Source organism: Echinops telfairi, unplaced genomic scaffold (assembly GCF_000313985.2).
Source record: "Echinops telfairi isolate 266 unplaced genomic scaffold, ASM31398v2 ScPeMD7_29;HRSCAF=101, whole genome shotgun sequence".
NCBI classification, from domain to species: domain Eukaryota; kingdom Metazoa; phylum Chordata; class Mammalia; order Afrosoricida; family Tenrecidae; genus Echinops; species Echinops telfairi.
Genome location: NW_022103926.1, coordinates 1,013,613 through 1,032,805, shown reverse-complemented (window position 1 = coordinate 1,032,805; position 19,193 = coordinate 1,013,613). Strand labels below are relative to the sequence as shown.

Here is a 19,193-nt window from a genome sequence, read left to right as displayed (position 1 = left end):
ATGGGGCGAGCTCAAACCCTCAACCTTTTGATGGACAGCCAAATGTGCTGACTGATTATACCAGCCCAGACTCCTCTGCACAGGTTGCCGCCAGCAATTTTTTGGCATCAAAATGAAATATCCACTTGTCTGCTCAGTGCAATCAGCTGTGTTCCTTTAACAGAAATGTGAGCAGAAATGTTCTTCCTCTGTCTCTTTGTTGTCCAAAGGGGACAGGCTGTGCTTCCCTGGGAGGGTTCTCCGTGATCTTGTCTTGCCTCTTTTGCAGCATCCACACTCCCTGTTCCTTATCTACAGCATCCCGCTTTCCCATTTTCGTAACCACCATCAACTCTTTCTTACACCCCAGTGCCCAGCACAAGGTCTCGGCATCAAGCCCAGAGCAAGGTGTCAAGCCTTCTGTGAACCCAACTTTCCGGAAAATCGAGTGAGTGCATCCAAAGAGAAGACAAATGTAGCGAGCTTGTCCACTTTAAATTGCAGTACAAATATAAGCTCCGCGTTCAATGGACAAGAAAAGCTCCTCTTCCTGATGCCACCGAGCTCTATACGCATTGGCCCGACTTTCTGATTAACCTTGAGCAGCCTTGAAGAGGCAGGCTTGGGCTATCAAGCTAAGTGCAGTTTTGGAAGATCTACTTGGGAACTGAAGAAGACGAATAAGCAAGCCAGTGACCTCATCCTTCAGTGGGGCTGGAGGGAGAGTCAGAGGAGAGAGACTGAAGCCAAGTCATGAGAACATCTCCCTCTGAAGACAGCTGACACCGGAGCCCCCCTGGCTGGGCAGCCTACAGGGGCCACCTTCAATGCCCCAGGGCATTGCTCATTGAAGAGTGGACAGTCTATGGGAAGAAGCAGCAATAACTGCTTGAGAATACTTAGGAGCACAATGAAGGCGTAAAAGGGCCCTTGAGAAGTATAAACAAAGATGATCAATACGTGTGCTAGCCTCTCTGAGAGGCAGACGCACAGCCGTGGAGGATGGGAAATATCTGTTAATTGAAAGAATGAAGCAAAAGAGCTTATCTGAGCATGCATGAAGCTCCTCTGTACAGTCAGAGGTCAGAGGAAGGGCTTGTACCTTAGCTGTAAGCAGGTGGTGCACAGAGGACAAGCGAATCAAGGGGAAGGGTGATGATTCTTCAAGTCAAGAAGAAGAAAGAACCAAAGCCACAGAGTCTTGCCTCAGCCAGAGGGGATTGGCTGGTGAAGGTGGGACATTTGGCAGAATGGATCCGCCTTTGACCACTTGACTCTGGAGTTCACAATGCCAAAGGACTCCTTGAAAGGCATCAGCATGGCCCTGAACTGTTCACCCACACTTGCTCATTGAGGGCTTAAGGATGTCCAAAGACGTTAGGTCTTGTGTTGGTTTCCCAGAGATGTTGTGACCAATTGGGTGATCTAAAAACAACGGAGATTTATGATCTTGTCATCCTGGAGGCTGGGAGTTCAAGACCAGGCTCTCAGTTGTGTTGATTCCTCCCGAGGCTCTGAGCAAGGCTCTGTTTTAGGTATCCCTCACAGCTTCGGATGATAATTGGGGCTCCATGGTGCACCTTGATCACTCGAATCTCTGCTGCTGTCTTCATAGGGCATCTTCTCATCTCATCTCTACACTTCTGTGTCTCTTGTCTTTTCTAAGTAAGGACACCATTCACATTGGGGGAGCAAAATGTACTCACTGTACTCCCATATGACCTCATGTCACCCTAATTGATAACATCTTCAAAGACCTGGTTTCCAAACAAGGTAATATTCATAGATGTGGGGAGTTAGGACTTCAACATATCTTTTTTGGGGGGACACAATTCAATAACGCTGTTATTGTTAGATGCTATTGGGTAGGCTCTAAGACCTAGTGAGCCCCTGTACAACAGCCCAGGGCTGCCCCATCCTCAACATTGTTGCTCTGTTTGAGCCCATAGTTGCAGACACTGGGTCAGTCCATGTCATTGAGGGTCTCCTTCTTTCTCACTGATTTTCCACTTTATCAAGCAAGATGTCTGTGGTGGTTAGATCATATGTCAACTTGTACCTGGATGAAAATGTAGGGGTGGAGTCCAACCTATCAATCAGGTCACAGCCTGATAATGCATCCTGGGAGGTGTGACCATTTTGATAAGACAGACACTGGGGGGACACCCCCCTCCACCCAGCCACCCGCCCATCCCTCTTGCCCTTCCCTTCCTCCTTTCCTGAATTCTTTGTCTGCCTCCAGGGGTGGCTTCACGTGGGTTGATGAAGCCGGAAACTGTCCTTGCCCTGCTTTGTTCCACTGACCTTGGATCCATGCGACTGTGCACCCATCAGCCTGCATCCTGTTTCACCTCTCTGCATCATTGGCTTGCACTGACGTGAGTCTGAACAGGGCTCCGGCTAGCATTGGGCCCAGGGACTTGAGTTGGACTGGGCTGGGACACCTTCTTGGTATAGAACAGTGGTTCTTAACTGTTCTAAGGCCATGACCCTTTAATACAGTTCTTCATGTTGTGGTGACCCCCAACCATAAAATGATTTTCATTGCTATTTCATAACTAATTTTGCTGCTGTAATGCATTGCAATGTAAATATCTGATACACAGGATGTATTTTCAAATGGAACATCATTAAACATAATGAAAGCATAGTGGTTAATCACAAAACAATATGTAATTATATATTATGAAATATTTATGTGTTTTCTGATGGTCTTAGACGACCCCTGTGAAAGGGTCATTCAACCCCCAAAGGGGTCGCAAACCACGGCTGAGAACCACTTGTATAGAAAGACTTCCTGGCATAAAGCTCTTTCTTACAGGTAAATGAGTGTCCTTGGGTTGGTTTCTCCACTCACACCAGCCTCCCACATTTCCAGGGCCTGGTTTCTCCTGATAACACGTCTGAAGTATGTGAGACAGTCTCGCCACCCTCGCTTTCAGGGACTATTCTGGCTATCCTTCCTCTGTGACCGATTGGTTGGTTCTGGCAGCTCATAGGACCTGCAATATTCCTTGCCAACACCATCACCTAGATGCTTCAATTCTTTGGCATCACCCATCGCCTCCTGAGGGCAACCTTGAGAAGCAGGTTGCATCATGCCCATTTTACATATGACAGAAGGGAGGCTCAGCGAGGTCCAGTGACTTTCCCAAGGTTTCCAGCCCATTGAGAATAATCTTGGGACTCCAGCTCCAGTCAGTCCTTCTGATTAAAAAGCCCAAGTTCTTCAAAACCACATGCCCACACTCGCACGTGTGGGCATATGAAGTACCTGTTTTTAACTTTCATTGCTTAAAGGGCATGCAACAGAATAGACGTACACCAACCCCCCAGTTTCTACTGGTGCCGCCCGGCGACTCTGATGACACTCTGTGAGCTGCGCAGCCATCTCTGCCTCCTTTTCCGAGTTGCCCCTCTCCCACGAACTCACACTCACCTATGATTCCTATCTCACCCTTCCAGTTGCCATTGGCAACGGGATCCCATTTAGACCATTCTTTAAAAGGGCACGATGCTCAAGGTAAACATTGTTTACTCATGGTATAAAAGGACTGAAAATGAACAAAACACCCAGACCAAACATGTACATGTGCTGAGCCAGTATCACACAATCCCGCTGTGCACCCCACAAACCCTAGACAGTCAGATTGGTGTGGGACCATTTTCACCAGAATCCCAAACACCAAGAAACAAAAACAAACAAACAAACAGACAGACAGACAGAAGAACAAACAAGCAGACACTGATGACGTGAAACACCTACCTATATAGTTCATGATAAATCCCTGGCCCTTCCCAAAGATGAGGCCAGCTGGGTCCGAGTGGAATTGGATGGTCAGGTCTGGCGTGGAGGAGTACAGCTTCTGGGGACCACTGTTTCCAAGGTACTGCCCCAAGATGTGTGGCATGACTCCGTCGCCATCATAAATGGTCAAGATGTCACTGTTACTCAGGTTCAGGCTTGGAGGACAGAAAGAAGTTGTGTGAAGCCAGGGTTTGCAAAGGCATGGGAATTCAAGAAGCCTTTCATTTACTAACATTCTTTTCCGGTATCAGTGATTTCTGAAGACCCACGATGGGCCACACTTCAGGCTAGGAACCAGGGGGTGGGGTAGGGTGGCAAGTGAGAGTCAACTGTGCATGTGAACATGCTGTCTTTTTGGCCCTCTGGGCCACCAGGCTGCATGCAGATGTGTGATGGAGTGAGTTTATTCATTTATTAACTCATATAAAGAGAATATTAAATCTTAAACAGGACAAGGATAGGACAACTACAAAGACACATCATCTGGAGGAGGGAGACCAATAGACTGGGGTCATAAGGGTGTCCAGGAGTTTGCCAGGATTCAGAGATCTCAGAAGGACATGGGAGGCCAGCAAAGACTGTCACATCAACAGGGCTGGCGGTGGATCAACACAGCAGTGACTAGGGGCACTGAGGGACACTTATGGAATCCTCTTCTCTGCATGAGGAGTGGGGGGTGCATTGTACACTCACTACAAACAGTGGTGAAACGGTGAATCTCTGTGGTAACCAAACAGTGGTAATCTCTGTGAAAAATTGTTTTTATTTTTCTGTTGATAGTGAGAATCCGATTGTCTCATGATTCCATTTTTTTCTGAGAACTTTTCTGAAGCCCCCCACACGTGCCAATGCATCTGTTTCTACAGATGCAATTTAATGACCCAGATAACATTCTTAGAGCCAGGTAACTGCCCTCACACTCCTTCCCCAATCAACATGAACTCACTGTCCCCTGGAGCTCCTGTCTAGTCCTTTCCAAGGTGTTCTTGTCAGTTTGGTCCCAGGGATCTAGTTCTTTAAACAGCACAAGGCTCAAGGCAGACGTTTAAGACAAAAACTCATTTCAGCTCAACTCCCAACTCATTGCCATTGACTTAATTCAGAGTCAACAAGAGTGGCCTGGTGGTTACATATTGGGCTTCTTATCACAAGGTCAGCAGTTCGAAACTACCAGCCTATCTATTGGAGAAAGATGAGGTTTTCTACTCCTATAAGAGTCATGGTCTTGGAAACCCACAGGGGCAGTTCTACCCTGTCCTTATAGGATCACTATGAGTCAGCATCTATGAGTGCTGATCACTAGGATCAGCATCAACTCGATGGCGGTGAAGAGTCAGAAATGATTAGATGTCAGTAGATTTGGTTTTTATTGCTTTTTTAAAAATCGTTTTATTAGGGGCTCATACGACTGTTATCACAATCCATAAATACATCAATTGTGTAAAGCACATTGATATATTCATTGCCCTATTGTTTGGTTTTAAGACAAATTTAGGGGATAGTTTGCTATAACTTTGAAAGCTTATTTCAGGGTAATAGTTTCAGGGGTTCATCCAGCCTCATGACTTCAGGAGGTCTGGAGTCTGAAAATTTGAAATTCTGTTCTGCAGCCCTCCTATTTTGATCAGGATTCTTGTATAGAATCTTTGAACAAAATGTTAGTAATGGTAGCTGGGTACCATCTAGTTCTTCTGGTCTCATGCAAGGAAGTAGTTAGTTGTTCATGGAAATAATGAATCATACATTCTTTCACGAATAGCAAACAGTTACGTGTTGGCTCTGAGCTATCTGTTAGGAGTATTCCAAAGCTTTCTCTCTCTCTCTTTTTAAATGCCCAACTTCCTGGTTGATTGCTAACTATAACATGCATGTGAATCTAGGACAAAAGGACCCAGAATGTTCCTTAGACTTTGTCTCATGAACTTTGGGCATATTGTTGGAGAGACCAGCCCCTGGAGAAGGACATCATGCTTGGTAAAGGGGAGGGGCAGTGAAGACTCTCAATGAGCTAGATTGACACAGTGACTGCGGCAATGGGTTCAAGCAATAACTGAGGACAATATAGACAGGGCAATGTTTCTCTCTGTTGCACAATGAATGGGTCACTAAGAGTTTGCGACAACTCAATGGCAGCTAACGAGGGAACACCCCTCAGAATTGTCTGGGTTATCCATTATGTTTAGGGCGTGGGTACAAGAGAGGAACCCGATTTATCAAATAGTTGGAGCCAGCTATCATCATTCATAGCATTAAAGGATGACACGCCTTCACGACTCAGAATGCAAGAAAATACCTCGACATAAAATATTTGGACTCTAGCAGGCAGTTAATAATTCAGAAAGCACTTCAATATGCCACAGAATCATGTGGCATGCTAGTCTTGCTGCAAAACCCAGATTTCTGGTTGCAAGAACACCAGATTTGGCTATAGTGGCGGCAGGCAATTATTAACCTGAGCTGCTATCTCCATTCTCCTCCTCTCCTTGTCTTCAGCTTTGATCACCTACTATGTGCTAGGGCGGCACTACTCAAGGAAGGTAAATCTGATATGAGGCGTCCCACAGGAGCAGAAACTCCTCTGATCCTAGCATCAGAAGCCACTGGGCCAACCCTGTGCCTTCCCATCTCCAGGGAAAGTGCTCCAGCCAATCCCCAGACCCTAGGACTTTGCAGCAGCCCAAGCAGTTAGGCGCTCACCGAAACTAAGCCCGAGGCACCTTAGAAGACAGCCCCGGTGATCTGCTTCGGACGGCTCACAGCCTTGGAATCACTGTGGAGCAGAAAGGCTGTGGGAACCCCCATGACCACGGCCCTTAGTGACCCTGCAGGCCTGGGACTGAACTCCTCTTCTGTGTTAGGATCATCAACCATTTGAGATCCAATGGGCAGCAGCTACCCAAGGACAGGGTTTGGGAGGGTTAGGGAAGAAGAGGGGACAGAGACCAGGAACACAGGGAGGGGGTGGGATGAGTGATGTTACCTTGAGGCGACCGCAATGGATGAGATGAAACAAAATGTGTATGGATTTTGAATGGGAACCTGGTGGTCTGCTCTGTAAGCCTTCAGCCAATTCACAATAACAAGGTAAAACAAAACAAAAAAACCCTTGTTAGAGAGAGAGAGAGAGAAGAGGGAGAGAAGTGAGATATCAGAACCTTGAATAGCCTTCAGGTTTTCCCCCATCAGATCTAAATACTGGTCTGAATGGTTACCAAAGGAGGAAAGGTAATATTGAAATTGACTTCAATGCTTTTGTAGTAAGTAGGCTGGTTATAAACCAACCAACCAACCAACCAACCCACCCCCTTTGGAGTGGTTCTGCTCATACACATGGGGTCCATGTGCTTTGAAACCATCACCATGGCACCTAACAACAACAATGATGACAAACCAGGGCTTGTGGCAGGAATTACAACCAATGTCAGTGCACATTGGGGCAGATAAACCAGGGAGGAAGAAAACCCAAACCTGCAGCGCCCAGATTGCACAGGGAGCAGAGAGCCACACCAAGCTGCCCAGAGTCTCTGGGTGGCTGGAGGTTTGAATCCACACGGAAACACCTCAGAAGGGGTTCTATTTCTGAAAAATCAGCCATTGAACATATAGAGCCCAGTTCGACTGGGATACACATGGGGTTGTCATGAGCCAGAGTCACTTGGATGGCATCCTGCGAGGGGAGGCGTTAGAGACAGTGAGAGGTTTTAAACCTGGGAATAGTGACCCTGAAATCCATTGCTGCAGGAGAGGTACACCAGGAAATGGCTTTGAGTGACTTTCCTAGAGTGGATGTGAGCTGACCACAGCCCTCCCCAAATAGCTCTGGTCCATGCCCTTGAGCAGTGCTGGCAAGACTTCTCTCTGCTGCACGTCCCAGGGCATGGGTAGGGGGCCTCCCAGGGTCAGAATCAGAAAAACACAGGTCATAAGGGCAGGGGCACTGAGAAGGTTTGCTTCTGGAACACAGAGGGTGATTTATTCATCACAATAGCTGCCATCTCTTTCTCCCACAATTGCTCATGCGAAACTCGTCTAAACGGGTGACTTAGAAGGATTGACACTGCCTCTAGAATTTCCATAAGGAGCCCTAGTGGAACAGCAAGGAAGGGATCAGCTTATAAGCTAAAGGTTCGAACCCACTGATGGCTCCATGGGGGAAAATCATGTTGATCTGTTCCCCTAAAGATGACTGCCCAGAAAACCAGACAGGGTCGCCAGGTGCACTCTGTTCATGCAGTCCCTGTGAGCTGAAGTTGACTTGGTGGTCCCTAATAACAACAAGTTCTGTGGTCACTGGCAGGGAGGGGTGGGAGGGAGTGTGTGCGATGGTTGACATGCTCAGCAGCTAATGGAAAGGTTGGAAGGTGCCTTGGGAAAAGGCCTGGCGGTCTTCCAAAGAGTCAGCCCTTGTGAAGTGCTCCCATTCTCCTGGAACACCCATGAGGTGCCAGGAACCAGTATCTACTCAGTAGCAGATGGCATTTATAATCTCCATCAGCTTTCCCTAGTCCCATCCCGCAAGCAGCCTCTCTGTTTAAAAGCTGGTCTGCTTAATTTACACATGTGGCTCCGTCAACTCGCTGCCAGCTTCCAGGTAGACAAAGCAAGATCAAACTCATGGCCATTGAGTTGGCTCAGATTTATAGTGACCCAGTAGGTGAGTAGAGAACTGCCTCTGTGGGCTTCCCAGGCTGTATATCTTTACAGGAGCTGTCAACCAGCTAGGTAGCAGCAGGTGTTGGAATGCTGGGACTCCCACCTTTATGGTACCTAGTTGGTGCTCAACCAATACTCTAGTCCTGAGAGGCTGCAGATGGAGGTGCTGACCTCAGTTCTTGATGCATGGTAGCGCAGAGCCTCTTGAGTTGTGAGACCATGAACACATCCATTGCTCTCGAGAGTGGACCACGTTAGTGTGTAACCTGAGAGAATTCTCCAAGCCAACCCCATCGTTGGCCTGCTGGTCACAGTGGGTTACAAACAGTGCATAACTTCACTTTATCATTCATTGAAAGGGTCTAAGTGCAGCCCAAGCTACTTCCAGGGTGCATAGCTTTCCTTAAAAATCAGGAGCACAGTTCTTTGTTCTCAGTCAACTACGAAGGAGCAGGGAGCTTCAAAGAGAACTTTATCTTGGATGTCAAGATGTCTTGGTTTGATTCTCCGTGCCCTCTTGGAGAGCATGTCTTTCTGAAGTTCCAGGGCTCTATGAATTGGGCTGAATACTTTTTGTCAAGGGCAGGGCACTGGTATTCAGTGGCAGAATTTCTGCTTTCCACGTGGGAGATCCCCAGCCAAGTCACCGAACAGATTTCAGCGGAGCTTCCAGACTAAGACGGACTCAGAAGAAAAGCCTGGTGATTACTTTCGGAAATCAGTCCGTGGGAACCCTGTAAATGACCACAGTATAATCTGTGCCCCATCATGGGGATAGTGCCTGAGAAGGCTGTGAGCTGGGGGCAGATCATTGGCATTTCATGACCGCCGGAGCCTGGCATGGGCTGGGAATGAGGTCAAGCATGCAGAAGATCTGGGGCCAAATTCCAGTTCTACCTTTAACACCTGAGCAAGTCTGGTCAAGTCACTGAGATACTATGATTCCATTTCTCTGTCTGTAAAAGGACGATCATAACCATCACGATTGCCACCACCGCCATCCTCACTATCACCACCACCACGACCACCACCACCACCACCACCACTACCACCACCATCACCATCACCAGCACCATCACCACCATCATCACCACCACCACCACCACCACCACCCCTCTTTTTTGTGAATACCACATGACATTAGGTGACATGCCAGTGGCTCTTATCTGGGCCCATTTTGCCTCCCACCTCAGGAGACATTTGGCAATGCCAGAAGACTATTTTGCCTGTTGCGCTGGAAGGATGCTACTGGTCTCTAATGGGCCAAGCCCAGGGATGCTACCAAGTATCCCATAATGCCCAGAACAGCTCCTCATGCTCCTTCCCTGAGAAAAATATAACCATCTGGTCCAAACTGTCCAGAGACATTTGTGTTACTGAGAAAAAAAAGAGCTGTGCGGAGGACAGGGCACCCTTGGGGTCCTGGTGGTGTAATGGGCTACTACTGGGCTGGTAACTGAAAGGTCAGCTGTTTGAAACCACCAGCCACTCTGTGAGAGACAGATGAGGCTTTCTACTCCCATAAAGATGTACAGTCCTGGAAGCCTATGGGGCAGTTCCGCTCCATCGAGAGTCACTGTGAGTTGGAATTGACTCAATGACAGTGAGTTTGAATTTTATCTGTACCCTTGACGATGTTCTTACTGCATTTAGATCATTGGAGTCCACGACAAAGTGCCAAGACTGGGAAGTACCCTGCCCTGCACGCACTGCAAACAGGGTGAAACCATTAAGTGCAGCTTGTCTCGTGGGCCTGCCATTTCAGCAGAGGCTCCCCAAGCTGAGAAACAGACAAGAGATGCTGGCCATTCCTGCTTTCTACAGGCAGAAGCTGGGCTGGTGAGTGATGCTGGGGTCCTCAGAAGCAGACTTGAAGCCAGCAGGAGGCCATCCCTGCCAGAATTGGGAGTAGGGAAGATTCCATTCAGGGCAGAGGGCTCAGTCTTGCAAGACCTTGGAACACTGGTGTGGAGGACATCTTCGAGGAGAGGAAGCAGGGGGTATATATCCTCTAACTCTGTCTCTCATCGGTTGAAGATCGCTTCCAGTTGTGTTGAATCTTCAGCACTTCCGGTCTTCCCAGGGGGTACCAGAGAGAGTCTTCAGATGTAGAAGCACCCAGTGTGCACTGCGGATCAGGCACCAACATACCTGCTACTAGCGTCTCTGCAGTTTTTGTGGCTCGAGCCTAAGTCCCAACTCTAGTTCATATAAGAGCAGATGGAGAATGTTCTGAAGCTGTTGGAGAGATTGCAGGAATGCTGGGAATGTTGACACTATGGGAAGCGTAACGTTATGAAAAACAGAGAAAAGATTGAAGTTGTTCAGGGTTTCATCTTGCTTGAACTGCTTCTGGAAGCAGCCATCAAGAGATCAAACAGTGTACTGAACTGGGTAATGCAGATGCAATGCACCTGCGGCATGGACCTCTTTAAAGTGTCAAAGAGCAAGGATGTCACTTTGAGGACTAAGATGGGCCTGACTCAAGCCAGGGTATTTTCCATTGCTTCATATACAGGTGAGAGTTGGACATTGAACCAGGAAACCAAAGAAGAATCGATGCATCTGAACGATAGCGCTGTGGAAGAATGATGAAAATGCCATGAACCGTCAGAAGGACAAATACATCTGTCTTGGAAGAAGTCCAGTCAGAGGACTTAGACGTGAGGATGGTCTCACATACTTTGGACATGCTACCAGGAGAGCCCAGTCCTTGGAAAAGGACCTGATGCTTGGTCAGGGGGAGGGCAGAGAGATAGAGGAAGCTTTGGACTGCAGTGCTGGCCTCCAACAATTGGGAGGATGACAGGACTGGGCGGTGTTTTTGTTCTGTTGTATGTAGGGTTGTCATGCGTTGGAACCAACTCGCTGGTACCTTACCACACCGTGGAGAAGGGAGAAGATGTTTTCTTCACCTTAATGCTGGGTATGAAGGGCATCAAAGGAACTCTGAGTGACCTGCCAAGTGTCCCTGGGAGTTGGGGAGCAGTGGGTCGGTGCCCACGCAGAGAAGAGCAATGGGACGCTGTGGCTGGAGCTGTCTCCTGGCCAGGTGCAGATCAGAGAGACGGAGAAGCAGAGCGAACTGCCCCTCCCTGATGCGGTGGGGTGACAGTTCCCCAGGGTCTGACAATGGCAGTCAGTGGGGGGACTCAGACCGTGCCTGGAAGGGTCACAGAGCCATAGGATTATAAGATGAACCAGGGCTCAGCTGGATCAGAAGGCCTGTGAAAGGCAAGGTTTTGTCCTAAGCAGCAATGTGACAGATGGCTTGTGTGTGAGGTCCCTGGGTGGCTGAGCTGGTGGGCGCTTGACAAACCTGAAGACTGGAGGTGAGATGATGCCTTTGGGTTCTGGTGTTGGTGAAAATATTGACTATATTGTGGACTGCCAGAAGAACAGATGGATGGACGGACAGACCCATCTGGGAGGAGACACAGCCAGAAGGCTGGGCTTAGAAGAAGACTTGGTCTCACATATTTTGGACAAGTGACCAGGAGGGACCAGTCCCCGGAGAAGGACACCATCCTTTGCAAAGCAGAAGGGCAACGAAAAGGAGGAGGCCGCCCCATGAGATGGATTGACACAATGGCTGCCACAGGGAGTTCAAGCACAGGGACGGCATGAGGATGGCACAGTGTCCCCGTCGGTCATGCATGGCGTCACACTATGGGTTGGGGCGGACTCCATGGCACGTAACAACAATCTGAAAGGGGGTGTGTCGAACCCCTCCAGCCATCCTGCAGAATAAAGGCCTGGAAAACCGAGTTCACAAAGCTGACAGCCACGACAATTCTGCGGAGCAGTCGGGTTGTGGGACACATAGGCCACCCTGACCTGGCATCGACTGACAGCAGAGACATTTGGGTGGGTCTTTGAAGAACAGGTGAGAGAAAGAATGAAGGTAGTCTTGGCCACATGCTCTACATCCACCTTTTTTTGATAGCTCAGAGCCAAGCACTCTGCAAAAGCTGGTCATCTAACGTTGTTTCCAGTCAAAAGATTTCTCTGGCTCTCCTAGCTGTATTAGCACACCGGGTGCACCCAGCGTTCCCAGCACATGGCTGTCCCGAGGTGCTGAAGAGCAGAGCATTCACGGCAGGGAGACCGGCCACAGGGCAGAGGGGAGCTTTCTGCAGAGGTCTGGAGTGAGGTGTCAGCCAGCTCAGAGGTGAGCGAGCAACGAGAAATCAGTGTGGCTGTTGCACACCAGGGCAAATGGGGGAGAGAGAGAAGCAGGCAGCCAGGGGAGTTTGATCTTACTGGAACTGGGTGTAGGGGGAATTCCACAGAAAAACTGCTCCCCAAGGATGGCTCCTGCTTGAGTCAGCTCCTCACAGAGGCCCACAGGGAAGGCTTTCCACAGGAGAGCGCGAGGGCCAGGGTGACCCGCTACAGTCCACTCCTTTCCACGCAGTATGCTCTGGTACTTGGATGTGGTCATATGTCTGTAGGCTGTCCAAGACCACATCCCTTCTGAGTTATAAAGAGAGAAGATATGGTGCACATCTGGTATGGGGTGGGGCAGATATTTCTGGTGGTGGGGACAGATGCTTCTGAAGCTCAGGAACCCCAGGGGTTGTCAGCATCTGAAACAGATAAGGAAGGGCCTTCCCTGGGAATCCCAAAGTGGGACTTCCAACCTGCTGAATGTAAGAAAATAGATTTCTGTTCTAGAGAGTCACCCCCTTTATCGCCTCCAGTGGGGTCTAATGAGCTGAATGGGGTGAGGATGGAATTCAAATGGGCACCCAGCACCCATCAGCAAGCCCTACTCTGGTGATGTCATTCCCCTGCTCACCAGCAGAGGGAAGTGCACAACGACATGACTGGATTCACTGCCAACGCCATCTGACTCATTGCGACCCCATAGGACAGAAGGGTAGAACTGCCCTGTGGATTTTGAGATGGTAACTCTTCCCAGGAATAGAAACTAGCAGCTGCCGTTTTTGAACTGCTGACCTTGAGGTTAGCAGCCCAATGCATAAACCTCTCCTAGACCTGGTTTGGCCGACCAATCCTCTGTGGCAGGCAGCTGCCCGCCCTCACCCCCTGCCATCCCCAACGATTGTGGAACTTGGATAGAAGGAAACTGCGGGGATGGTGATAGAAGGTGATGGAAGCGTTGAGCAGCTGAGCTGGATGTAATTTTCCACGGAGGGCCTAGGGAGAAACGAATAACAACCACCTTATCTGTCTTTATTCCTCTCTAAACAAAAGCATGACCTTCTCCCAGCCGGGCTTGGAAATTTTGCTTTTACAAGGTGCCTTGAGTGGCATTTGCAAAAGATAATTTTAGGTAGACAAACATATTCTTCAGAGTTTGAACGTGAATTGGAGGGTGGGGGATAAATATTCAGCATTCGGCTTCTGATTTCATGCACGTTATTTGGCATAGAGTAAGCCAGGTGGAAAAGGCCAATTTCTCCACCATCTCAGGAAAATCTAAGACGGAGCTGGCAGTAGATCGGACTGTGAAAATAGTAAAAATGAGCCCACAGGCTGGAGCCCCGTGCCAGATGTTCTGTAGCCCCCAGAACGCCCTGCGTCCTGGCTCAAGGCCGTCTTGCACCAGAAATGCCTTCTCTTAGGCATTGGGCTGTGAACTGCAAGGTCAGCAGTTCAAAACCGCCCGCTGTTCTGAGGGAGAAAGATGGGGCTTTCTACTCCCGTACAGAGTTCCAGGCCCAGATCCACAGGGGCAAGTCCATCCTGTCCTCCACTCGGAGAAGCAGGAAGAGGCCTCAAACTGCACCTGCCCCTCAGCGGGGCCAGCCCGAGGCTGAGCTGCGGTTGGCTCCATAGCTGCCTCTCCTCTTAATCCCCCTGGTGTGTGTGGTACATGTGTGTGGTCTGGTTGTATATGGTGTGTGCGTGTGTTGTGTGGGTATATGCAGTATGGGGTGTGTGTATATGTATGATGTGGTGTTTGTGGTATGGTGTGAGGTGTGGGGTGAGGTATGGGGTGGGTGGGGTAAGGAGTGGGGTGGGTGGGGTGAGGAGTGGGGTGGGTGGGGTGAGCTGTGGGATGTGTGTCGTGTGGGGTGGGGTGGGGTATGTTTAGTGTGCATGATGCCTGGCGTGTCTATTCGTGTGCAGAGGGAAGTGGCCCAGCGCTCTGCATTCCTGGAGGAAGACATTACAAACCGCTCCTGGAGACGCTGACAGCTGTGGGGTCTTGCTCTTTTCACCCTGTGTTCCCACTGTGACACGTGTCTTGCTGGCACCCCTCCTTATAGCCTAGATAGCCCACCTGGCTGTCAGGAAGGACAGAGATAAAGACCTCTCTTCCAGGAAGAGGGCTCTCGCTGGGGCACACACAGGACAGTCGGGTGTGGCGTGTGGGGTCATCACGTGGACACCTCAGGACACCTGCCTCTCGGCCCCTCTCCTTCTGGTCCCAGAGTGCCCCTGCCCAGGCTGAGTGCCTTGGGGCCGCGCTGTGGCTCGGGCAGTGAGGTGGTGAGGGACACGACACCTGCTGCCTCACAGTCCCGCATCTGAACATAGGCATGCAAACAGCGTGGCCCTCAGAGCTTGTTTGGAGAATGAAATATGTACATGTGACATAGGAAGGGGCTCAACATTCTGTGGGAAAACGGAATTTGAACATGCTGGAACCAACCCCACGGGACAGAGTCGAACTGCTCCATCAGGCTGTGAATCTTCCTGGGAACAGACAGCCTCCTCCTTGTCCTGCAGGGTGGCTGGTGGGCTCAAACTGCTGACCTGGCAGCCAGCAGCCAAGTATACATTTCTTAACTCAAACTCATGGCCATCGAGCGATTCTTACTCACAGAAGCCTTGTGGACTGAGTTGAGTTACCCCATAGAGTTCCCAGGTTGTCACTCTTTCCAAGAGCAGACGACCTCATCTTTCTCCTGGGGAGCGGCTGGGGAGTTTGAACCACCGACCTTTCGGTTGGCAGCTCAGTCCTTTACCGACTGCACCACCAGACTCTTAGTGTAATTCTCTTTGAAACCCACTGCCATTGAGTTGATTCTGACCCACAGTAACCCTCTATAGGATTTATGAAGCTTTAAATCTGTATGGCTGCAGACAGCCTCATCTTTCTCTGCAAGGTCAGCAGTTCAAACTCACCAGTCGCTCCTTGGGGAGAAAGATCAGGGTTTCTCTTCCCCTAAAGAGTGTCAGTCTCAGAAATCCACCCTGTCCTAGAGGATCACCATGAGTTGGAAATAGACGCAGTGGCCGTGAGTGAGTGAGTGAGTGAGCGAGCCTCTGAAGAAGCCCCTGGGGGTGTTGTGGGTTAATCACAGGCTGCGAGGTCAGCAGCTCGAAACCACCAGCCGCTCCGAGGGGGAAAGATGAGGCGGTGCTTCCACAAAGACTGGTCAGCTCAGTGGCCCACAGGGGCCGTTCCACACTCTCAGTCAGGCCACTGTGGGTCGGCAGGACCCAGGGGCAGTGGGCACAGCAGAAGGAGCCCTGGTGGTACAACTGTGAAGTAATTGGCAGCTTCAGACCCACCCTGCCACGCGGCGCGTGGGAGAGGCCTGGCGATCTGCTGCCTCGAGCATGCGGCTCTGTCTCACGAGGTCAGAGAGGCTGGACTCCGGTGGGTAATAGGCACCGACCACAGCTACATGCACAACCACTCTCTTGATGGCCACCTCATCGACACACCTGTGGGAAAGCCACACCCCTTCCCTGCTGGCAAGTGGGGCTTCTCTCCTGTCCCCGTGACTCAGCAAACATCGGCTCCCTGCTCAAGACCAGGACAGGCCACCTACTTGGCTGAATCTGCTGCACAAATGCCTTACCCCCTCGTCGCCCTGATAAATAACAATTGCAAACACTTAGGCAATACTGAGGGGCCCCGAGGACAGAATTATTTTTCCTATCAAATCCAAATTGGTTTACTAAAACTGTCAGCGGAAACCAAGCAAGATAAATTAAACCCAGCAGCTCCTGGGCCTCACATACCCCTGACTGGTGAGATGCTATTCTCACTCCCTCCGTGGGGAAGAGGAGGTGCCAGGCTCAGATCCTCTCTGGCTAGTGTGTGCCACTGAGCTTGCTGGGGAGCACCTGGGGCTGGTGACCAGTAAGAGCCTGGCTCCTCTGCAAAGCTCTAATTGCTTTAGTTTCTTAGAGCCCCCCCCCTCCCCCCGCCCAGTTTGGAGAAGCCCAGCCCCGCCATGCAGCCATCAAGGCCAGGCTTGATCTCCCTGCCATCTCCCTGCCCCGCTTCCCCAGGGGACACACTGCTTCTTCCAATACCAACTGCTACTAACCTACAGGTTGGCAGTTGAACCGGCCAAATGGAGCTGCAGAAGAAAGGCCTGTCTGTCTGCGTCTGCCAAGACGACAGCCAGGTAAACGCTGTGGAGGAGCTTTGTCTGTCACATGAGCAGGCAGTGAATGGATGGGCGTGGGTCCAGGGCAGACCGAAGGTCCTGGCAACCTGGAGGCACTGCTGAGCTGTGGGTCAGACCCATTCTTCTGACTCCCTGAGCCTCTGTTTGCTGTTTTTGTTGGGTGCCATCAAGTTGCTGCTGCCTCACAGCAACCACGGGGTGCAAGCGAAGCAAACACGGCCTAGTCCTGTGTCACCCTCACAGTTGTTGCTGGCTGAGCCCATTGTTACAGGCACTACGTCTATCCGTCTCATTGAAGGTCTGCCTCTGTTTGGCTGACTCTTCATTTACCAAGCATGATGCTCTCCCCCAGGGGCTGCTCTCTCCTGATAACGAGCCCACCAGACATGAGACGATGGCCTGCCATCCTCATTTCTAAGAAGCACTCTGTCTTCCGGGCGAGGTTTGCTCTTTCTTCTGGCCATCTTTGGAGGTGATCTCTGAGCAGAGTCTTAAAGGACGGGAGGTGACGAGCGAGGCAGGTATCTGAGACTGGAAACAGGTCGTGCTAACACACTGGGGAAAAAGTTTGAGTTCGCTCCCTCCTAGGATCTAGGCAACCCCTCATCGTGCGTGTGAAAATGCACACAGCAGAACACACACACGTTAGCCATTTCTGCATGCAGGATTCAGCAGCATGGGCTACACGCATCAAGTGAGGACATCGTTCCTGTTTCCAAGTTCCTTCACCATCCCTCCAGCTTCTCATCTCTCCTTCCAAGTTGCCGCTGTCAGTGTGACCACGTACCAGGGCCACCACAAAGTTTCGCGATCTTTGCATTCCATTCCCACCCCCCCTGCACCTTTTGAAGGCCCCTTGTCGACATGTCTTTCAAAGGGAATCTTTAATGCTGGCATTAAATTAGGTGAAAGTACTATTGGGTTCCAAGATGACGCCAGGTGATAGTTCTAGTTCAAGGTTTAACGTTGTCCTTAGGGTAACAGTTTTGGCTCTCAAGGATCCAGAAAATTTGAATTCCACAAGAATTTCAAAATCTGTTCCTCCCCCCACCCCTCCCCACCCCCGCCTTGGATCAAGGTTAGTCAACAGAGTGCTTGATTTAAATGTGCTGTGTGGGGAGGTGACTCCTCTGATGGTCTGGTCTCAGGGCAAAGGAGGCAGTTTGCTCCTGGAGGCAATTGGACACACATTCCCTCTCCTCCACGGATTCCTGACGACCTCTTCTTCTTTCTCTGCTCCCAGTAAAAGCGATGGACTGGTCCGTCCGTCCTTTTGCAGAGGAGCGGTCTGAAGCACGGGGAGGTGAGGTGGTGGCTGAGAGTTCCACAGGGATCCGAGAGGAGCCAGGGACCGTGCATCCCAGCAGATGCTCCTGTCTGATCTGCTGGGATGGACGGGAGAAGGCCGAGTCCCTTCAGCGTCTCTTTTCCTGATGCGAAGCCAGTGGCCCGGCTTTGGGGAAAGAATTCTGCTTCAACTGCATGGCGGTCCCCAACTGGCTGCCCCATCATGTGCTTAGCGACGGAAATGAACTCAATCCAGTGTTCAGTTGAAGGATCATTGAATCTTTGATGCCAGCAGGGGATGGAAATGGGATTCCCAGTTTCCCTCCTCCTCATCCAGGCCTTTGACACCAGGGTCCAATCTTGTACAAGCAGAACCAAGTGTTCTGCCAGGCTCCCTGCGAGGAGCAAGGGGGTCTCCATGCCACGGTGGGGGCATGGGTGCCTTGTGAGAGGCGCCAAGAACTCAGGGGTGTGTTCCACCTTCTCCCAGTCAAAGACAGAGCTGGGGTGGCCAATTAACCTCTAAGGGGTTGGTAGTGCCCATGAGCCAGGACTATATACTTCTATGTGTTAAGAGCGACAAGTGAGTGCTGACGGAAAGGCTGGACGTTTGAACACACTCAGAGAGGCCAGGGAAGAAAGGCCTGGCAGTCGCTTCCAAAAGCCTGACCCTCTCAGACACACAGGGTTGCCCTGTACCAGCCAACTTGATAGCAACTGGTACGAGGGCAATGGGGAGCCGCTGAGGGTTTCCTAGAGAAAGCAGCTGCAGAACAGAGTTTTCTTTTCCAAGCCTTGGTTCTGAGGAGGCCCGAGCCTTCCTTCGGCCCTTCCCTCTGCACCCACTACCCAACCACGCACAGCCACATGACACTTCCTGGGAGCCACTCCCTGGGCCATGCCCAGTGGCCTCCCTGTCTCTCCTCCCTCCTCAGAACAAAGCGGGGGTGGGGGTGGGGGGGGGATGGGGATAAACTTACAAGACCAACCCATGCGATCTAGTCACTTCAGACTCCAGGACATTAAAAAACAAAGCAAAGCAAAACAAAGCCAAAACACCACCCCTCCAACTCCAGCCTCACTGTCATGGAGTCCGTTCTGACTCACGGCAGCCCTCTAGGACA

General features: G+C 50.5%; 1 protein-coding gene across 1 annotated transcript in view; it reads right to left on the bottom strand.

Annotated features, from left to right (window-relative positions):
* SEZ6L (seizure related 6 homolog like) overlaps positions 1-19,193 on the bottom strand; it is a 222,260-nt gene that overhangs the window by 47,042 nt on the left and 156,025 nt on the right. Inside the window, exon 9 of the mRNA XM_045289538.1 lies at positions 3,746-3,942. Within this exon, the coding sequence (XP_045145473.1) occupies positions 3,746-3,942 (197 nt within the window). The remainder of the gene's footprint in view (positions 1-3,745; positions 3,943-19,193) is intronic.